General features: G+C 47.9%; 1 protein-coding gene across 2 annotated transcripts in view; it reads right to left on the bottom strand.

Annotated features, from left to right (window-relative positions):
* MCC (MCC regulator of WNT signaling pathway) overlaps positions 1-23,004 on the bottom strand; it is a 421,104-nt gene that overhangs the window by 47,370 nt on the left and 350,730 nt on the right. For both annotated transcript variants that reach the window (XM_046001224.1, XM_046001225.1), the window contains 4 exons: positions 7,961-8,107; positions 6,923-7,012; positions 5,710-5,858; positions 794-934 (listed from right to left, as the gene is read on the bottom strand). In XM_046001224.1, the coding sequence (XP_045857180.1) occupies positions 794-934; positions 5,710-5,858; positions 6,923-7,012; positions 7,961-8,107 (527 nt within the window). The remainder of the gene's footprint in view (positions 1-793; positions 935-5,709; positions 5,859-6,922; positions 7,013-7,960; positions 8,108-23,004) is intronic.

Here is a 23,004-nt window from a genome sequence, read left to right as displayed (position 1 = left end):
AAATTATTCACCATAAAATTATTTTTAATATCCTAAGTCAGCAAAAGTCTAAATGTCTTTTAGAGAAATGAGTAAATAAAACAACAATATATAAACTTGAGGCGGGGGACACAGCCATCCAAATTGCACCCTACACTATGAAACAACATTACAAAACTACCATGGGGGGAGGGGGGAGGGAGAGGGTGGTGGGGTTATGGACATTGGGGAGGGTATGTGCTATGGTGAGTGCTGTGAAGTGTGTAAACCTGGTGATTCACAGACCTGTACCCCTGGGGATAAAAATACATTATATGTTTGCTTAAAAAAAAAAAAAATACTAAAAAAAAAAAAAACCCACCCCACGAAACTACCATAAACTGAAGAAACGGAATGTCCCGGATTTATAACAATGTAAAAGACATAGGACAATGAAAAAAGACTGGAAAAGGCAACAAAAATGGGTATACAAATATGAAAATAAATACTTTGAGGAATACTACTTCAATAATATTCAAGTTCAACATGTTCGCAGAGACATACCAGTTTTCCGACACCATACTCCTTACTCTTATTTTGTTAATTGCCACAAGGTGTAATGGATTTTCTATATGTATCACACTATGTTTGGTCCAACCTCCCTCCTCCCCCGTACGCGTTCTAAAACCCTGGTTTCCACTTTGAGGCAAGTTACCACGGACGCACTTCTAATTTAAAACCGCCCCGCGCGCGCACGCATGCGCACAGGCACTCCCGCACACGCATGCGCAAATGCACGCATGCGCACACGCACACCCGGCCCCCATTTGCCTACCTGTACTGCAGGGCCAGCCTCAGCGCGGTGGCGTTGGATTCGTACTTTCCCACCAGCATGCTCATCCTCTCCGCGTTGCTTTTGCATTCTTCTAGGGTTATGGTCAGGAGGTCATTTTGGGATTTGAGGTGTTCGATGCGGCTACAAAGGGAGAAAAATCTTCCATAACTTCACAGTAGGATTATAATTCATCTGCCAATATTTGAGTCATCTAAGCGAGATCCAGGCCAGACACACCTGTTAGGATGTGAGCTTGTCAGCGGTTTTAGCAAATGTAACTGATGGGAGTAATAAACCGAGCAACTCTAAGCACGAGAACCACTAAATTCTGTCTGAACTAAGAAATACACACATGCCTCCAGGTTATTTCCCACCCAGCCCGGGACAGAGTGTGTGCTGGGTACCCTGTGAGGTGCTGAGGACCCACCAGGGAAATGAGCCAACTATGTGACCTCAAGCCCTCAGGAAGGGCTACTACTTGTTAAACCCCGTGCTTAATAACCCACCATGGCTCTTTGGATGAAGTATGATTATCCCCATTCTCAGCGGAGCAAGGACAGGCACAGAGGTGGTGAGTGCCTTGCCCTGGGATTTGAACCAGGCAATTTGACCTCGGATCCTGTACTCTTAACCGCTCACTACAGAGCAGAAGCAACAGATGAATCAGGGATTAAGAGACTGTCCCTAAGGGCCTCTGAATGGGCAGTGGACCAGGAACTGTGGATTGTGCCCAAAACTCCTTCCAGGTTGGACGGTCTCACAGTTGCTAACTTCTGGTAGGACAGGCAGCAGGAACCTCATGCTTTATAGGAATCAGGATTATAAATTCAGAGCAAATGAGTTTACTGCAAAGTTCGAAAAACATAAGCCTTCAGCTTCTCTGCTTTCTGTCCTGGGACAGAGGCTCTGGACGCAATGATTGATTTCCCACGGACACACTCCTTCATAGTACTCTGACCACCAAGTCTTAAAGACACAGAGGGTTTCACACATACACAATCCAAGTGACTCCTGAAATGGTAAGGGGTTTGCAAGCCATTTGCCTCGGGTGGGGATCAATCTTAGGACCACGTATCTTAGAGCAGATCATGGAGACACTCACTCCAACATGGGAGATATCTGGTGAGCATGTAATTCTCACCACTGAGACGTTTTGACAACTCCAAGCTTAATTCAACGTAAGGTTTTACAAGAACATACTTTTGTGTTCTTGTTGACATGAAGATGTCTTGAAACAGTCCCTACTAAGTAGGTGAAACTCTTTAGCTGGCTCACAGACCTCCAATGTGACCAATCCTTAGGGGCCTTCTCAGGCACCACCCCACTAACAGGCTACTCCTTCCTTCTGAAAGTGTTCTCTCTCACTTGGGGCATGCATGATAGGTCCCTTTTGGATTTCTTCCTGCCTAAAAGGTCATTTCTTCGGTCTCCTTTGTTCTTTATTCTCTATGAAATCTGTGGGGGTTGGCATTCCCTCGGGACTCAGTCCTGGCTGCTCTCCTCTATCAGCACTCCCTCTGTTCCCCAGGGTGATTTTATCTAGTCTCATGATTTTTTTTTTTTTTTTTTTTTTTTAATTTGACAGAGAGAAATCACAACTAGGCAGAGAGGTAGGCAGAGAGGCAGGCAGAGAGAGAGGAGGAAGCAGGCTCCCCGCGGAGCAGAGAGCCCGATGTGGGGCTCGATCCCAGGACCCTGGGATCATGACCTGAGCTGAAGGCAGAGGCTTTAACCCACTGAGCCACCCAGGCGCCCCTAGTCTCATGATTTTAATAGACATTCATGTTCCTCTGGATCCCAAATTTCTTTGGCCCAGACAGCTCTTCTGAGTGCCTGTCTCACATCTCCAACTGCTTCCTGAGATTTCCATGTGGATATCACAAGGGCACCTCAAACTTAACATTACCAAATGACACTCTGGATTTTACCCAAGCCCTGTCCTCCTCTATCTTCTCCATCTCAGTAAATGCTACCACCGTCCACCCAACAATACTGGAGACACATGTGAGAATCTTCGAGACCATCCCTTCTTCTTACATCCTGATCTAATCCAGCTGAAGTCTGCACTGATTCTACCACCAAACCCACTGCCGGCACCTCCTCCGATCACCTCCACCTTGGCCACGCTGGGCCACGGCAGTCACTGCTCTGCATTTCCATTCTTTACACCTGAGTCAGCTCTCAGAATTTAAACTGAAATTGTTCTTCTGCTATATAAACATACAAAACCTTTAATGGCTTCCAGTGACACTTGGAATAAACAGCAAATTTGGTCCACAGCCTCAAAATTCATGCCCACCACACCCTGCCAACTCTGCCACCTTACTGCGTGTGACTTCTCATTCACTCCATTTCAGTTCCATCGGCCCATGGACAGATCCTACCTCTTGTCAACCTCCTTTTCCACCTTAAGGTTGTTAAATGCTCTGTAAGAATCTCAGTTTGTCACATGGATGCTTCCTTTTCCCCTTAAAATCGCAACTTAAAGCTGCCTCTTCAGAGATGCCTTCCCCGGCTGCCCATCTAAAATCACCACCCGCCTGGGGGCATGTGGGTGGTTCCTTTGGCTGAGCGTCTGACTCTGGATCTCAGCTCAGGTCTTGATCTCAGGGTTGTGAGCTCAAGCCCTATGCCGGACTCCCTGCTGGACGTGGAACCTACTAAAAATCATTACCCCTGCCCCTGCTCTATCACACTGCCCTGTTTACTGGGAGTTTTCTTACCATCTCCTTTTGTTTGCTTCTTGTCCAGTTCCCAGAATAGAACAGAAGCTCCATGAGAGCAGGGACCTTGTCTGTCTGATTCTCCTTTGCACGGCAAATAGCTTAACACCGAGTAGGTGCTTAAAACAGATTTGTTAAGTCAGGAAATACTTCTACCCCACACACAATCACAAAGCTAAGGGCTCTCATTTTGGTGGGTGTAATAGGGCCCCTGACTTTGAGGTTAGGTAGTTTAAAAACAGCCATGAGGGCATACTGGTAGACTGTTTCTAAGGTTATTCCTGCATCTAGTTGTAGCTATGGTCATAAGGAAGACACTGGAGGGGAAGTAAAGGTTGGGGTGGGGGTGGGGGGGGTAGGGGAAGAATTCCAGCTGGGCTATTTAACAGCTCTGGACTCAAGGCAAGTCGCTCAACATGGAAGCCTTTGCTTTCTCATTTACAAAATGGGACTGCTCTGCCCTCCCAAGCTGAAGATGAAGTGATTGTGAGAACTCTTTGTAAACTGTGAGACACCAGAATAACGTGAGCCGTGAGCACCAAATGCTTCCCCTTTCTTTGGTGTCTCCTAGGTGCACGGATGGAGGAGAAAGAAGCCACCCCCAAGTTCAACCACAAAGCAGGCTTGTTAAGTCCCAGGATCTGTGGAGAGGAGATCCTCACTCACAGAGGGCCCCCGAAGGCATATGACTTCATTAAATTGCAAAGGGCATATCTGATTCAATTCTTAAGCACTCCCGGCTGCACCGAGAGGGCTGCTTCTTTACTGCTACAAGGTAATCATCAGGATTGTCACTCTTAAGTATTTTGGATTTAATAAGGAAACCATTTAATTTCCAGATTTGAAATGACCTAGATTGCTGCATTTCCTTAGTCCTCAAGCACTATATTAAACAGCATCAAATCAGGGAGGACTAATATGATAATTTAATTTATTCAGGTTTGCCAGACACCAGGGGAATGGCATTAAACAACAGCGGAGGGGGACTGGCATCCGCATTTCTTTCTGGTTAGTTCACAAGGCTTTCAAATTATGACTATGCTCTCCCACTGAAGATTGGTGGGTCAAGGCCAGCCGCACCACACTTGGATAGGATTCAGTACTGCGCTCTGCCCCTGCGGGACCCACTCTGAGTCAGTGGTTTACCAGGACTTGGCCCTGGTCCTTCTTTGCTTTTTCAGCAACTCTCATCACAGGGACGACCTACAAGCCAGTCTTTGCCAAGAGGCATGAGTGCAAACTTTAACTACCTCTGTTGTGAGATGTGGGAAGAATCCATCGAACTGGAAACATTTTCTAAGGAGGACAGTTAGGGGTACTTAGAACGTGATTCTAAGTAGGGCTAAGTGGGATAGAACGTAGGGACGGAGGGTTGTGTATGTTCACAAAGAACATGAATAAGATTGAGCAACCCTCCGGAGGAGCAGGGAGGGCTAGACCAGCATGCCTGGTCAATCCTGGAATGCCTCCATCAGACCCATCAGACCGCCTTTGCTGGTTGCTGATAGCTCCAGGCGCCCCTGGGATGCTGACTCAACATTCCAGAGCTGCTCTCTGTGGTTCCCCGCAGCACAGGCCTGCACACTGGGTAGCCATCTTGTCTTTCTGACTGACCTACTTGTCATTCATTACGACTAGCTCCCAGGACTTGCTACATAATTTGCAAGGCCTGGTGCAAAATGAAAAGGTGGAACCCTGCTTCATAAATTATTAAGAATTCATTTTTATTTTTTAAAAGATTCTATCCATTTATTTGACAGAGAGAGAGAGAGAGCGCGCGCACCCAAGCAGGGGTAGCTGCAGAGGGAGAGGGAGAAGCCCGATGCTGGGCTTGATCCCAGGACTCCAGGATCAGGAGCTGAAGGCAGATGCTTCATCAACAGAGCCCCCCTCCCCAGGCACCCCAAGAAATCAAAATGGTGAAAGTAGAGCAGTAAAGCCAATTGTGGGATTCTTCCAAACACGAGGCCTATGCATTTGACACAGGTCACATAAGGCCCATGAAGCCAGCCCCGAGGGCTATAAGCATTCTTCTGACGGACAAGAAGGTGGGAACTCCCCACCCACCAGCCTGACAACAGCTCTCTGTGTCACAGTTCATAAGCCAACCTGAATTGCTCTTTGAAAGGCAAAGGAGGGCAGCTCCCCACCCCCTGCAACACCACCGCTCCCATATACAGGATATCTCCTTACCTATTCAACCGTTCCGTCTCCACCTCAAACTCTCGGATTTTGCTTTCCGAGATGGCAGATCCGTGTGAGTAGAGCGTCTGGAAGATCTCCTGGATGTTGGAGCAGTCCTGAAGAGAGTGGGCCAGGTGTTCTGCCACGCTGCTGGATACCTGTACGGGTGGGCACGCGGGTCGCTTTAGGGGCCGGTCCTCAGGCACGCTTTGCATGCAGAAGAATTTACAGCTGATATTCCTCGACAATCAGGCACCCGAAGATGGCTACCCTGAGTTTTCTCTGTCTGTATAACATGATTCTATGATAAAAAGCTCACTACTGCGAAAATAGTACAATAGGATCAAAATACGGCTGTATCCGCCAGGCTTGTGTTGCCAGGCAGCAGATCAGGGGGAGCACGCCTCTTTATAGAGTTCTCCAGTTTTGGGGTATTGAACAAAGCTTGGACTCCCCTGCCCTTCCTGAGCCCTGTGCGCCTCCGGGCCCCCGTCTCTGGTTGCTGCAGCCAAAGAGAGCAGCCGGCTCCTTTATTTTCACAGTTTGGCCCTGGCACCGAATCTGATGCAGGCAATTTTTCTCAGTGCAAAATTCTAAATTAGGGCTTTAAAAGTACTATTCAGGCTTTCCCCACCCCTGGGGATCAAACAGCTAGCTCTTTCAGCCTCATCCCCAAGAATAAAATAATATTCCTTAGGGAACTAAAGCTACTCCCTGTTCACCATCCATCAGCTCTTATGGCCCCAAGGGGTCTGTAGGCTCTCCAGATGGAAACCCTGGTACTAATCGAGAGGGTTCCGGTCTTTCCCAGCACTGGGCTGCACTTCAAAGGCAGCAGTCATCCTCCCTGGAGAACACGTTCCCTTTTAAGAGGCATGTGTAAAAGGTAAGATTCTTTTAGAGCTCCCTGACCCACTTGGTCTCGGAGGACCGGGGTGATGTAAAGCAGGTACTTGAAGACTTTCATCTCCATCAGCAGTAACTAGACCTAAATCACCTCTTTCTGACAGTTTTCAGGTAGAGAAAAGAGGAACTCTCTTATAGCTGAAGAAGTACTTCCCAGATGAAGAAACCACTGTACCCTTTAATCTGATCCTCTGGAGGGAAATGGGGTATGATTTATTTTATAATTAACTTGTTCACAGGAGGTGAACCTGGGAAGTTCTGCCATCTGTGTGGCCCTACTGGGCACTCTCTTGCCTTGTTTCTCGCGAACACTCACCCCTATGCTACTGATTTCTGATCCCAAGACCGGCCGATCTGACGATGAAGACTCGGACCTGGTCTTCGAGAGCTTCACCCTCTCAGCAATCTGGAAAAACAAAATATTGTCAAAAAATGACGCCTCACTCTCCAGATAAACCTTTGAGACTGTGCATGTACGGGGCTACTATTCAGCCATGGCAACTGAATGGATTCATCAATTTCCTAAAAATAACTCACTCGCCCAATGTTTCCACCAGTTTGTTTCACCCAGGGTTTTCCAACCTCAGCACTCGTGACAGCTTGGGTGGGACTTTCTTTGTTGTCCAGGGCTCTTCTGTGCCCTGTGGGATGGTTAGCAGCACAGCACCCCTGGCTTCTAGACCCAAGATGCAACTAGCACTCTAGCGGTGACCATCAGAAATGTCTCCAAACGTTGCCCAATATCCCTTGGCGGTGGGGGGGACCAGAATCACTTCTGGTTGAGAAAGAATGGTTTGAACCCACTGATTCAACTGGATGGTTGAGAACCACCCTCCTTTCAGACCAGCAGACCACCAGGGAAGAGCACATGTGTCGTGGGAACAGTCCCTCTGGGGCACACTCAGCATACGGGCAGGAAGGGGCCGCTCTCTAACGGCTATGGCTGCCCAACAGAACCTGTTTGTCTGCAGATAGGGCTGGTGGGCCTATGAGAAGGGCGCCTACTGGTTCATTATTCAGGGTCCCTTCCTGGGATGAATCTCAGTCCTCAAGAGCAACTATCCATCCACCTCTTACTATGGTAGAATCTGACAAAACATCCCACTTTCTACTACGGCTTGTTAGCTGTGACCTGCTCCCTCTGGCTGATTAATGAGAGGTGGCATCCAGATCATAGTCAAGACAGACCAAACCACCAGTGGGTTAGTTAGCATAAGTGGCCTGTGAGAGACGTGAGGGAAGCTCCTTGGGGCTCTGTGAGCTCATCCCAGGCTCACAGGACAGCCATGCTTGGTAGAGGCTGGTGTGGATTCCAGATAAAATAGCAGGGCTCCCGCCCTCCCCTGGAGCTCACCTTGGCAATGGGAATGTCATTGCTGCTGCTGCTTGTGCTCAGCTCTCCAGTGCTGGGGTTGACTGGGCGGTTGGCTGAAGTGAGGCGGCCAGGGCTGGAGGGCCCTGTGGCCTGCACGCTCTGTAGTCGTGTTTGAAGCTCTCGAACCTGAAATAACAATGCAAACTTTAGACACAGTTGGTGGCTTGCCTGGCCAAAGAGAAAACTAGCCAGATGGCTGGGTCATCATTTCCATGCAGAGCCAGGCTTTGCTGAAGAGGTAACTAAAACTAACTTGGCTGAGTCCACATGAAAGTCTGCCGTATTCTTTTTTTTTTTTTTTAAGATTTTATTTATTTATTTGACAGAGAGAAATCACAAGAGAGGCAGGCAGAGAGAGAGGAAGGGAAGCAGGCTCTCCGCTGAGCAGAGAGCCCGATGTGGGACTCGATCCCAGGACCCTGAGATCATGACCTGAGCTGAAGGCAGCGGCTTAACCCACTGAGCCACCCAGGCGCCCCAATCCGCCATATTCTTAACTAGACCGGTCACAGGCCGGCCGTCGTCTGTTCTTCACAAACAGGATCTAAAAATGTTTTCTGAGGCTCTGAAAGCTCCCAGCCAAGGTGGAAGGACCATCTTTAAGGAATGTGTATTCATTTTGCCTCACAGGCCTGAACATCTTGGGCCCCGCAGAGGGAGAACCTGGAATGAAACGGCCACTCGCCTGGAACTCAAAGTTCGGAGGAAGAGAGAGCAAATATTTTCAGGTCAAGTGCATGTGAAAGCTGTAAGTGTCTACCTCAGGTGTGGTAGGAAGGCGAAAAGGGGAGACTGTGCCTTCATCCCAAGTCGACCGGGAAGGAAGGGATGGTGCTTGGACAGAGTCTTGTGAGCGCCCAGACCACAATGGACAGGATGAGGAGGGGCCGGCTGTGGTGGTGGTGTTGGACAAGCTGGGGGTGGGAGACCACCTTGCACGAGCGCACAGGCATCAGGGTGATGCACTCTATCTGAAGGACTGCAAGGTGTGGAAGAGCCACGTGCACTGGCAAGGAGGGGAGGCCAAGGGCAAGACACAGGAGCCCCTGCAGCTCCTCCCTACCCCCGAGACTTCAGGATGGGATTATGTAGGGTACAGGGGGAAAGGATATCTACCCCGGAATGAATATGTAAACAGTCTTTCTGCAGAAGAGAGAAACACTGGGCCATTGGTATTATATTTGGAACACACATTTACCTGCACACAATTTAAAGGCCCAAAGTCTCTTCTCTGTGGTTATGGCTGGGTGAGTTCCAAAGTGAGAAGTGCTCCAAGTAAGTGAAAATAATTGTTAGAAATTGGTCTGATGACCTCGATCACAGTTTCGTCATCAGGTACAACGTCTACCTTGAAGGGCAAACAGATGACAGCACCCGTGGGTCCTTAGAAACAGGCGCCAGGTCCTGCCGGGAAGAATTAGCACTGGGGCATCTAAGTCAGGGCTTTCCAAACTTGTCAGTACCCCAGGATGTCCAGGAGGCTTGTTAAAGCACAGAGCCCAGGGCACCATCCCCAGGGACTCTGATTTAGTAGGTGGAATGTGCATCTCTAATAGGTTCCCAGGATCTGCAGATGCTCCCAGCGCGGAAGGGGCTCACATCCTGAATCCTAAGGGACCCCGGGGGCCACACAACACTTTAGTCCCAGGGACAGGAGGAATGCACCCACATCCTTGACACCAAACCCTTCTCTAAAAGCGACTGGAAAGCTTTTTATATTAAATATCTTGGATGTCTCCAACCTGCTAAATTGGGAACCAAAAGTAATTGAAGTTTCAATAATTCATCAACATCTTAGAAGCCAAAATAGGAAATTTCCCTCAGAGCGAATTGCATTCAATAGTGTAACAGCTAAAAGTGCCTCACGCTCTCCTGTGGCTTCCAGGAACGGGGGGTTGATGGGAACATGGGTCATCTTCATTGTACACCAGACACAGGGCAGACCGCAGCATAGTTTAAAGACCAGAAAAACACATGCTTGCTAAAGCCAAAGGGTATTGCTGGTGAGAGATGGCAGGGCTCATTCTGGACTGGTCCTCAACAAACCAAGAAGAGGCAGAGCGCAGCCCTAATGCCTCATTAGGGCGCATGGGAAAGGGGGAGGGCCTGATTTCCTGTCAGGCTGGCTTCCTGACACCCAGGAAACCTCCCTGATGGTGACCATGGATTTCTGTTGCTCCTGCTGTGAAAATCTGATGAGGTCCTGAATAATTAATAATGTTAACACCACTCCAACTTCTAGAGAGTATCTGAATCATTCACAAAACAATCCGTGGTCAGTTCCTAGAATGTCAAGTGGTCCACTTACCTTATTTTAAAATATATATAAATTGTCCTGGGGAATTTACAAAAACCGCATTAAAACTACCCATGTTATTGAAAGAAGTTTCTTCTTCTCATCACTCAAGTAAAACATGTCCACGGAAAATTTAGATGGCAGTGAAAAATAAAAACAGAAAAGGTACCTAACATTCTTTCTTCCGATCTTTCCACGGCTTGTTTGTGCAGAGACATGCATGCTTAAGACGATTTCTAAATCTAAATATCCATTTTCGTTTAAAAAGTCTAAGACCTAGAGAATGCCTTTGAAAACTACAGAATGATAAACATGTTTATTTTTGGTCTACGCTTTATTGTTTAAAGATAACTGTTAGGCTGTGAAAAAAATCTGTCTGAAGGGAGTGGAGTGAGCTTGTCATGAAGACAGACAGCTGGCTGGATTAAATAGCCTTCTCTCTTTTATTGATTGGAGGTGGGGAGGGGTCTTAATTAATTTAAATGAATAAATGCACAGAAATGAAGGCTACAGCCAATTTGCTGATTCTGCTTCAGGGAAGCTTGGGAGAGGGGAGAAACTCAGCTATGATTTTCTTTATTCCTATTCTTTTTTTTTTTTTTTTAAAGATTTTATTTATTTAATTGACAGAGAGATCACAAGTAGGCAGAGAGTCAGGCAGAGAGAGAGAGGAGGAAGCAGGCTCCCTGCGGAGCAGAGAGCCCGATGCGGGGCTCGATCTCAGGACCCTGAGATCATGACCTGAGCCGAAGGCAGCGGCTTAATCCACTGAGCCACCCAGGCGCCCCTCTTTATTCCTATTCTTATTCACTCCAGCAAGTTGTGCCATACCCTTCACCCCTCCTCCCCCCACCACCAAAAGACAGGTCCAAGTTCTAAACCCGCAGTACCTGTGAATGTGACTTCATTTTGGAATATGATCTTTGTAGATAAAATTAAGAATCTCAGGATGAGATCATCCCGTGTTAGGCTGGGTCCTAACTCTAAGGACTTGTATCCTTATGTAAGAAAAAGGAGAGGGAAGTTTAAGACACAGAGTATGTGAGGCACCTGGCTGGCTCAGTTGGTGGAGCGCGTGACTCTTGACCTTGGGGTTGGGAGTTCAAGCCCCATACTGGGCATAGAGATTATTTAAGGGGGAAAAAAAAAGCACAGAGAAAAAAGCCAAGTAAAGATGGAGGCTGAGACTGGCCTCAAGTCAAAGAACTCCGGGACCTACCAGAAGCTGGAAAGTCAAGAAAGGATTCTCCTCCAGAGCCCTTGGAGGAAGCGCGGCCCTGCCAACACCTGGACTGCGTGGACTCCAGAACTGTGAGAGAACACATTTCTGTTGTTTTAAGCCACTGAGTTTGGGGTAATTACATAATATACCCATCTGTCACTGAAAATATTGTATTTAAAAAAAATATGTTTGTCTCTACAAACTATGTGGTTCGGAGTTGGGGGGTGGCCAGGAATCACGACTACCCCAAACTAGGAACCGATACCTGTAGTAAGGTCATTCATTACCCTTTCCAGGTTTTCTCAACTGGAGTTTGGCAACAGAATACAGAATGTGATTTGAGTGGCCCTTTTCTTATTTCTCCAGAAGGGAGCACATAGCCAGTCCTCATCTAGGATGCCCTGAAGTCAGTCTGTTCCAGGGACGCCTGGATGGCTCAGCCGGTTAAGTGTCCGACTCTCGATTTCGGCTATCGTGATTGCAGGGTGAGGAGACCAAGCCCCAGGTCGGGCTCCATGCCTACGTATGATTCTATCTCTCTTCCTCTGCCCCCCCTCCACTCATGCGCACACGCTCTCGATCTCAAAAAAAAAAAAAAAAAAAAAAAAAAAGGAGTCAATCTCTTACATATATGGGAAACATGATAAGAGTATGAAAGTAAATTTTTTGTTTTTTAGGGGCTTGGAGTCTAACCAAACACTGTCATGTGAATGCGCCCTGAAAAGGGGTATCAACGGAAATGTCCCAGTATAAAAGAAACACTGCCTCCGCCTTGCCACAGCGGGAAACACTGGGCCTCAATCTTGGAGGTCAAGTCGCTATTCACGAAACCAACAAAAAGGAACAGGCAACAGACACAGGGTAGAGCAGGGTGGGGGAGGACTCGGAAAGGTTCAAGGAAGGACACGACATCGAAATGCCAGAACTCTGCATTTCTCATTTATAACTTAATGGCTCTAAAAGGGAGTAAAGGGTCTTATAAAAAGATCATTTGATTAGAAAAGAGGATGAACTGAAATGAGCAAGAAAAAGGGGGTGAGTCGAGAGAGACGATGAGACTCAAACGCAGCGAGATGGGAGCAAAAATGGCAGAATACAGCCTAGACCGGCGTCGCCCCACGACTTCTGGTAACACTGGTGATGTTCTGCAGCTGCTCCCGCCTCACAGGGCTACTGAGAGTCTGCAGGTGCCTGCTGGACCCGAGGCACTGAATTTTTCATTGTATTCTATTTTAGTCCATTTGAATTCAAATATAAGTAGATGTGTGCGGCTAGTAGCTACTGTATTGGTCAGGGCAGTTCTAGAACCATTCAAGTAAGTTCAAACAAACAAACAAACAAACAATCCCAAACTGGAGGGCCCCTGGGTGATTCAGTGAATCAGGACCCTACTCAGCACCAAGGGGAAAATGTAGGAAGGAGCAGACGTTCCAGAGAGAACTAAAGATGCTAGCTTTGGACATGCTGAAGGGTAGGGGAGTAAGGATACTCAGCTGAGAGTTAGAAATATAACCTAAGGGAAGGAGATCAGAACTGGTATATAGCTTAGGAATTTTGTTGTGGATGAGGCTGCCCACTGGTGAGGCAGGGCAGTGGCAGGACGGGGAGGAGAGCCCACCCAGAGCCAGGTGAGCTGAAGGATCCACGGACAGACGAGAACGCGACTTGGCTCCAGGAAAGATGGGAAAGAGGAGAGGATAGGCAATAAGAAAGATGAGTTTGGAGACGGGAGAGAGACGGGAGAGAGAGGGAGGATAACACAATGGCCCCCATCTGACGGTTTGTTTCTCTAAGAGAAAAGAGCTGAGGTCCTCTGCTAGGACTGAGGGAGGGAACAGCAGGTGTCAGAAACGAGGAAGGGAGCTGAATGAGGACCGGAAAAGAAAAAAGAAAAAAGCTTACACAGCAGCGCTGAGAACTCAGCTGAGCTCTTTCATTCAAGACAGTAGGCTGAGTAAATGCATTGTTCTCTTCAAACTCTGGAGACCTCGTGAAAATAATAGTAAAGAATAAAAAACGGATTAAAACCGTAACAGTGCAAAACACATGCTTAGGGCATTAGCAGAAAGATCTGGGCACGTTCTGTGAATGCAAAGTGAAAGGAAGAGTATTGACGGAAGGGACAGAATGGTAAAGCCAAATTCTATCAAATATGCAAGGGGAGGTGGCCTGTCTAACCCGGAGAAGGTTGGCAGGGCTAAGACTCAGCTTTGGCAGGTATACGAAGCATAAGAATGAGAAGGAGGCTGAAAAAATGGGAGGAATAACAGTCTGGAAACAAAACAAATGACCATTTCCAGCATATGACAGCCTCAGCTAAAGTAAACAGGCACTCCTCCTCCTAAGAGGCACAATGAGAAAGAAACTCACTGCCAAGTTTAAAAGAAAGGCAGTGAAATCTCCAGGTGCCAGAAATGAAGTGGGAAAGAAAGCTACAGAGGTTAGGAGGGAGGTGGTGTCGCAGCCCAGGGAATGGAGAGCAGGGTGTAGCGTGTGGGGCCAGGAGGGGCGGAGAGGGGCCCCTGTGAGACAGGCAGACGTGTGCGCACCCTCCTCTGGAAGCCTGGAACCTTCCTGCCCCACCCATCTGTGACCAGTGCACTAGCTAGCAGGAAGCCAGAAGGAAGCCCTAGAACTTGCCTGGGGGGGTCAACCATAAGAACCCCAAATCCCACACCCAGGATGCATTTGGGTGTTGAGTCCAAATCCATAGTATTTTAGTATCTGTATTGCAGGGCCCTATCTTAGCAATGATGAGTTAAAACTGGTCTGGGTTTCGCCAGCCGGCCATTGCCTCAGAGACTTAATCTGTAAATCACCCACATCATGGTGCAGGGGTGGGGGGGCGGGTGGGCAGGAGACAATGCTCCCGTGACCGGAAGGGGCTGGCATGGGGGGATGGTTGCATGAAGGGTTGGTGACCCAGGAGAGGCAGCAATCTACAGCACGAGAGGAAGCCACCCGAGAAGAAACAAACATGAAGCAAACAGCAAACTATGTCATAATCAATCTGCATAGAGCCCTTTGAAAGACACCAAGATTAATTTCCTTTTTTTTTTTTTAAAAGTTTTTTCTTTATTTAAGTAATCTCTACACCCAGCGTGGGGCTTGAACTCATGGCCCTGTGGCACGCTCTTCCAACTGAGCCAGCGAGGCACCCCTAAAAGGAGTAGTTTCTCTAAAAAGTAAGGAATTAGGAAACGAAACAGGCAGCCACCAAACAAGAATAGGTGGACGAGAAAAACACGCAGCAGAAAAGGTAGCCGATGACACAAAATCAATGTACTTGTTAACCTCTCAACCAGATAAAACCAAAAATAGAATGAGTGACCTGGAACAGAGCGCAGAGAAATTAATTCAGAACACAGCACAGAGAGCCGAAGAGATACAAAATATGCATGTGTCACTAGAACCACAAATGACCCACTGGGTCCGCAACATACTTGTAAAGGAGTTCCAGAGGAAGATAATGCAGGAAATGATGGAGAAACAGTATCTGAGAAGAGAACAGATGTGTTTTCCAGAACTGGGGGTGGAGCCGAGTCCTAACACCGAGGCATCACCCTGGGTTCTAACAGGCAGCGGGGTGGCAAGACCTACAAGCTCTTTGATTCACCCTCCATCAAGGGGTCGAGTCCCAGACCCCTCCCCTTGCCTGCACCTGGCCTGGGGGGCTGTTTTGTTTTTTTTTTTTTTAAAGATTTTATTTATTTGACAGAGAGAAATCACAAGAGAGGCAGGCAGAGAGAGAAGAAGGGAAGCAGGCTCCCCGCGGAGCAGAGAGCCCGATGCGGAACTCGATCCCAGGATCCTGAGATCATGACCTGAGCCGAAGGCAGCGGCTTAACCCACTGAGCCACCCAGGCGCCCCCTGGGGGGCTGCTTTTAAGGAAGAGAAAGCAGCGGAAGCCATACTCCTGAGCCTCTGAGGCCAAGTTAGACCAGGAGAATCTGTTTGCCTGCTCCCCCTAGGGATGCTGGCTCTTACAAGATGGCCACTCCACGGTGAGGAGGCCCGGGCCACCTAGAGGAGAGGCCCACAGGAGTTTCTGACCAACAGTCCCTGTTGAGGTCCCAGAGGACAGCCAGCCTCCCCCAACAGACTTACGAGTAAGGACGCCTTCAAGAGGACCCTGGCCTCGCCACTGTCTGACTGTAACCACATCTGAGCCCAGGCGAGCTGGGCTGCCAGCTGCATGGTTCTGGGGAACTATGGACTTCCAGATAGGAATAAGTCATTGTTTTAGGTCTTTAAGTTCAGGGTGATTTGTTATGCCGCTAAAGCTACTTGGAAAATGAGGATCCAAACGTTATTGCAAATCTAGCAACACTGTAAGGCACAGGTAGGGGAAAAAGGAATAAAAGATCATCTTCAAGCTGGTGGGAGGCAGAGCCACCTTGGGTTCTGAGAGCGAGCGTGTGGTCCGTTCCATGCACTGCTGTGTTGCTAGCACCGTGAACACAGGATCAGTCTCACTGTAATTTGCTGAATGTAATAGAAGGGGGGAAAAAAAAACCCTTCAAAGACTAAAAACAATCGCCCTAAAATTTAATACCTAGCTCAACTACTGTGATAGACCAAACCATGGAACCCAAAGATGTCCACATCGTAGCCTTAGAAAGCAGTGAATCTGTGACTTTCCATGGCAGAAGGGAACGTGCAGGAAAGACGGAAGAGCCTTGACAGGGGAAGATTATTCCTGATTATCTGGCAGACGCCTGCCACGGGAGGCAACCTGGAAGGAGAGGAGCAGGAGTGGCAGAGTTGGAAAGGGAAGTCCGTGGCTGCTTGGTGGCTGGAGGACACGGTGCGAGTCAAGGAGCGTGGGCTGCAGCGTGGCACTACTCTGCTGTTAGGGAGTGAGATGCACTTCGGACTTCTAACCTTCAGGGCGGTGAGATGCCTGGTCCGTGCTCTTTGGAGCCAAGCTTGTGACAGATCACAGCAGCAACAGGAAGTTATGCACCTGTCATGCCGGGCGTGGGCAAAAACAAGGACATTCTCCAAGATCGAGAGTTTGTCCTGCGTGGACCTCTACTGAAAGGACTCTTTTAAAGATGCAGGCTTCCAGGTGCCAGGAAATTAAACTCAGAAAGAGAACCCTCTGGAAGAGATCACGGTATGCCCAGGAGCTGGCAGAGAAGTAGAGGCAGAAGGAACCTTCTTCCTATGCTGCCCACGAGGGCAGGGACTAGCAAGGTGCTCTGCAAAGCCAGCCTATAACGGTTGGTCCAAGGAGGACGCGCCCCAGGACTCACTGCTGGACACGTACTGCAGAGAATTCCCACCTGGGCCCGGAGGGGACGTGGGCAAGAGCGCATGCATCATAAGGCTGTCTGTGGCAGTGGGAGGTCTTGTCGTCGGGCTCGGCCCACATGGTGGGGACCCTACACACTACGAGGCAGCCTTGAGCGTGTTGGGCCCGATGGGATACACAGCAATCCAGGCACATCCAGAGTGCTGAGTGGGAGAGAGAAGCCTACAGCCAACAGCATGTATGCAAATTAAAATCAAGACCCAAAACACCATGTATAAAGACATATGCAAAGTAGGGAACGGGATATAAAAGGTGTTTAAAAAAAAAATTAAGCGAGGGACCTTTCATGGATGAGTGAGTGTGCTTTTAACAGAGGAACGTCGGTGGCTTATCTCTCTGCCCTTGCAGGCCCAATTAAAAGCCAATGAACGAAAGAAAGTAAATACAAAGATGAGAGATCAGGAACCTGTGAGATCATGGGAGCCAGACGGCGAGATGCTGGCGACGAAGGTTCTGGAACTGGACCTGGCACCCGGCGGGGCAGGTGCAGGGGAGGTCTACCAAAAAAGGGAGCCTAGGACAAGTGTAAGACGGGACAGCTGCTGGACACTTCCATCTCCCAGAACAGCTGTAGGGACGCAGACAAGACGACTGCGGGATTGATGAAGTCATCTGTGAATGTGGTTCACAGACGGGTGACATGCAGGAATGAAAGGCGGCCCAGGAGTCCTAGGCAGGATTAGAAACATGGTCACCAGCTGGAGGGGTCTGCTCACCTTGTGATATGCAGCCGTGTTCACGGGGCGGCTATAATTTCAGGCTCTTAGGTTGTAGTTCATAATTTCACTGTGTGTTTCGGCCCTGCAGAGGGGCAGAACCAGCGGGCCATAAAAGCCCTCCTCGACGGGGTTTGGGCAGTTGGGTCCTACTGCTTCTCAGAGAGCAGAAGTCCAGATCCAAGTCCAGATTTTGCTAAGAATGGCTCTCTTACTCAAGATTTTATCTCATTTTATTTTTGTTGTCGTTGTTGATATTAAGATATTTTTCCTTTTTTAAAATTGTTTTCTATTACGTTGATTTTATAAGACTTTTTCTTGGAACCCTCAGACAAATGAGGAATCAGAATTTATTCACAGAAAGGATACATTTGTTCCTATGTATCTCATTTTTACATTATATTTCAGGAAAAGTTGTATTTTCATTGGTCGGGGCAATTTTGTGCAGGCTGAAACAGAAGAGGAAGGGGGCACCACAGAACAGGAGAAGGGAAACAAACCCAAAAGCATTTCCATTTTCTGAAGATGTGCTAGGTGCATTGTTTTCTCTTTTGTTCTACAGACCACTGAAGAACCTGGATCTGATCATCAAAATGGCCGCAACAGGAAAAAGGTCAGTTTTGGTTGCCTTCCTCATTTCTTACCAGCTTTCCAACAAAGGGACTCAACTACTTCCTTGAGAGCCATAAGTCTGCCTTTGAACAGCCTGACCTGGGATTTCGGAGCAGGGGTTGGAGAAGAGAGGCCAGGGATGGAGAAGCAAACACCAATGCCCTCAGCGGAGTACGTTACCTCACAATTTCCACGGCACAAATGTGCGGGACTCCCTTTTAGAGTCCCTGGAACGGTTTCCAAAGAGGACATGAAAAGAATCATAGTTCTGTGGGATCTCTGCCTCGGATCCCACACTTCACCCCTCCTCAGACCACAGAGAGGAAGGGTGATAGGTCTTACCAGTGACGTTCTGTTGGCCTCAGATCAAGAGAAATACACATACAGGTCACTTATCCTCTATGAAACAAACTCCTTTTGCCTTCACTTAGTGTTGTCTTACCACGCTAGCAAGACTGGCCTGTAGAAGCCCAAGGAATCTGGTGCCCATGTTACCGTAACAGAGGATGGTTTACTAACTTTGAGCCTGTGTGGAGGCAGGTGACAGAATGAAAAGAGAGAAGAGGACCAAGGAAAAGCATCTGGACAACAGGACAATGAAATTGCATCCCACAACAAGGCTACCAGGGCCCAAGTCTTGGCACCAGCATGGACTAGGACCAGATCATCAAACTTCTGTGGGTCTCCGTTTTCTCATCCTTAAGAAGGGTTTAATACTAGCCGCGGTCTTGTAGAATTCCGGAACACAGGAAACGAGACGTGCCCACATCCTTGCTTGTCACAAGCAAACGCTCCAAGTCCGTTCAGCGTTTGAATTTAGGCTTTAAATCCTGCTTTGCCGTCAGAGGATCTGTTTTTAGTCTGAGAGGGGTAATGTTTACTCTGAAAATGTTCAGAGAATGTAATACTATCAATATGAACAGGTTTTTAAAAATAAGCTATCAGGATTGCATTGAGGGGAGGAAAAAAAAAGACCACAGTGGTAAGTGGCACCTCGAAAAACGGTCTTTTCCTTTCTCAGATGTGCATGGGGAGTTACGCACCATGCCAGCCAATGCCTCCTTGCCTCTGGGGGCCCCCGGGTGCCCATGTCCTGCTGAATTCTAGGACAATCACATCCTTCTCTGCCCTCCTTCCTCTAGCTCCTGTGACCGCCAGGAGCAGACAGAGCAGGGCAGGCTCTTTACAGCAAGTGGCTCCTGCCCAGACACAGGGCTCATCCCCACCACACTGTGGCCCAGGAAGAGCAGACCAGCTGTGAGGAGAAGGTGCCAGAAAAGTTGAGGTCCTCTCTTTGATTCGCCCTGCAGGAGCAGAGGTGAAGACTCCTGGAGAGGCTCTTGGCTCACGTCCAGTGGGTGACTGAGGGATACCTCATTCCCTTTCCTGTCCCTGAGCACTTGCCGGGATCAAGACAAGCAGAAGATGCCAGGGTCCTGTGCCCCATCCCTTGATTCGGTGGCTCATGGAAGGGCCTGGGCACAAATCCTCCAAAAGAGATTCCAATGATTCTGACACACGCGCGGAGAGCCACCGCCAGATGGAGGGGCAGACAGCCCATTTCTCTGGCACCCTGATTCACGTCCAAGTCTATCTGGCGTCACGCTCAAAGCAAACAAACCAGCTGAGTTAGGAACATTTTCTGCTCCGCAAAGATCCACGTGCTCCTTCACGTTCCTCAGTCCCTCTGTGGTTGCGGGCAGCATCTGTCCAGTTCTGGCCAACCGACGGTGAGTGGGGTGGGTCCCTGCAAGGGACTACACAGATGATGGGTGAAATCAGCTTGCCCCCCCCGAGGGACTACACGGAGCAGGGCTCTGTGCTATTCTGTGTGCTCGTATCCCCACATCTGTGCGGGACATGACGTGCAAGCAAGAAATGAGCTCTTCCGGTGTGCCACGCCACTGCAATCAGGGGAGCTCATTTGTAACGGCTGTGTAGCCTATCCTCATCCTGGCTAGCGGATCAGCCACACCAGAGAAGAGTCACCTGAGACCCCCAAAATAGTGGCTGGGAGGAGAGCCCTGGAGCCAGACCCCACTCCTCTCAGCTCCCTCCTTTGTGGCCAGATTAGGGCTGGGAGTGTTAAAACAGGTGGTCTTTCTCTCTTTCTTTCCCTCTCTTCCCAAACTGTTTACGAATGTAAGCTGAGCTAAGACCAGCCATGTCTTCTTCATATAAAGAAATGCCTAAGGAAAAAATGGAACAAATAAGATATGCACCAAATTCCATCAAGGACAAAAGAGAAGACGGTGTATGACGACAGCAAGTTGTTAAAGCTGGGAGGTGCGGATCGCTGACCCTAATCCACTTTTTGTTTAATTTGAAAATTAAGGAAAAGTATAAAGAAGAAACACACGCCTAACATTTCATTTCCTGGATGTAGCCTCTGTTAATATTTTGGTATATTAGCTTTCCTTCTATGTCTACGTACGTATTTCTACCTATTAAAAGTTATACAAAAAGAACACATTCATTTAAAAATATAAAATCAGGGCCGCCTGGGTGGTTCTGTCAGGTAAGCGCCTGCCTTCAGCTCAGGTCAGGATCCCACAGTCCTGGGATTGAGCCCCACGTTGGGTTCTCTGCTCAGTGACGAGTCTGCTTCTCCCTCTCCTTCTCCCTCTGTGCGTGCACTCTCTCTCTCAAATAAATAAATGAAATCTTAAAAAAAAATAAAATCAGAACACTGTGAAAAATTCTGAGTAGCCTTTGACTGACACTCCCAGGTACTTGCTTCCCCTCCTCACCCTAACTATTTTGAGGTTTTTTTACATTGTTCTGGTCTATTTTAAATACATGAACACATAGCCAATGTAAATTTATACACATACAAATTCATAGTAAATATAAAGTACCATTTTGCAGCCCTGCATTTTCCATATCCAGACACTGTGGTCAAGAAAAGCATCATGGAGGGGGAGGCAGAACGGAAAGAGCTCAGATGGGACTCAAAGCCAAGGAAGGCAAATCGGAGATGAATCTTTATTTAACCTACATAAGGTCACAACAATTTCACTTCCAGAAATATCTCCGCTGTTACCGGTTTTCAGTTAAAAATATCAAAGAGATACTGACTTAGCATATGACAGGAGACAGTTCAGACCAAGTAAGTGGCTGCTTCAGAGACAGACTGTGCTTGGGACACGTCAGTGTGACAGTAGAAATCTCATTTCCTGGTAGAGGTGGGTAGCCTACTAGTAAATAGATAATATACATGAATGAATGAGTAGAAAAAACTACCCAGTAAAACACACAGTCAATTTATAAGGTGATTACTCTTTCTAACAGGCCCTTTGGCTTAATTTGGATTCTTCTTTCCAGCTTCTTTAAACATGACCACTGATGGGACAAGCGCCCTTGGAGATAACAGCGGGTGAATATGAATACTGAAAGTGGAATTGGCGTGTGGAACCAGTTCTGTATTTAGAAACAGGCACCAATGGGATTTAGAACTAATGGCTCTAGGGGAGGGCCTTGTGGTCATAGAAGAGGATGCTCTGTAAATGGCCCTGGTTGGTGAGTTCATGGGACACATGCTTGACCTGTGTGTCGCATACCTGACTGAGCGGCACAGCCCTGGACTGTCCCATCCTCCTGGATCTCTAGTAGAAGGACGGGGCAGACACCGTGCAGCTCCAGCCCACTTGTCAGGAGCACAAACCTAAAAGCAGCCTACGCGATCTCAGCCTCATCTCCCTGAAGCAGAAGGAGCTGGAAACTGAGTTCAGCCACATGGCCAATAAGTCAATCAATCATGCCTACATTGTGAAACCCCAATAAAAACTCTGGATACTGAAAGTTTGGGTGGACTTCCCTGGTTGGCAATACTCTTGTTTTGCCTGAAAAGGAGGTAACACCATCCAGGGTTCTACCTGGAGAAGATAACAGGAACGTCTGCATTTGGACCCCTTCCAGATCTGTGCCTCCTTATTTTGGCTGCTTCTGATTTTTTGTTATAATAAAACTATAATCTTAAATTTTTAAAAAGCGGCCCAAAAGAATTTATGACAGGATTGTTACTTTGAAATCCCTCAGCGTTAATGGTCCTCAGAGTATAATATGTGAAGGAAATTTCTCTCTTTACCTGTAATCCTCCTTTCCCAGCTTCCCCTTTCTTCCTCCCAAAAGGTGACATTACCAGGGATTTGGGGCTACTTCCTGTTTAGTAAGATGGAGTTAAGGTAGAGGAAATGGGCACTGTAGCATTCTAGAAATTTACTCGTCCTTTTTCCTGGCCAAGGAGCCACATTAAAAAATCTGGAGCTGATGGGACGCCTGGGTGGCTCAGTTGGTTAAGCGGCTGCCTTCAGCTCAGGTCATGATCCTAGCGTCCTGGGATCGAGTCCCACATTGGGCTCCTTGCTCGGCAGGGAGCCTGTCGCCCTCTGCCTCTGCCTGCCACTCTGTCTGCCTGTGCTCTCTCTCTCTCTCTCTGACTAATAAATAAATAAAATCTTAAAAAAAAAAATCTGGAGCTGAGTCCTCCTTTATATTTTAAAAGATTTTAGCTGAACTGGGGGATTCCATTTGTAGTACATGGGTCCTACGAACACAGAACAATGAAATCTCTTCATAAAAGTAACACCACAGTTAGGAATCAAGAGTAATTGGTTTGGAAAAGACCGACTTATCACTAGTGGAAATACTGCCCCCTTTTCTGCCCCAGACAAATCAATTAACTAACACGAAGGGTTTTTAAGACATGTGGAAGGAAAGCAGAAGACGTAGAGAGGGAAAAATTTGAGATTAGAGTGACTTTTATTTAGGTCAAGACAGTGTGTCTTCTAGTCTCTTGAATTGACTATGGTGATGGCCAGAGACTCAAAGCAGAAGTCAGATCCCAAGGAGGAAGGAAG

Source organism: Meles meles, chromosome 3 (assembly GCF_922984935.1).
Source record: "Meles meles chromosome 3, mMelMel3.1 paternal haplotype, whole genome shotgun sequence".
NCBI lineage: Eukaryota > Metazoa > Chordata > Mammalia > Carnivora > Mustelidae > Meles > Meles meles.
The sequence above is the reverse complement of the archived record's forward strand: the minus strand, read 5'-3'. Positions and strand labels throughout refer to the sequence as shown.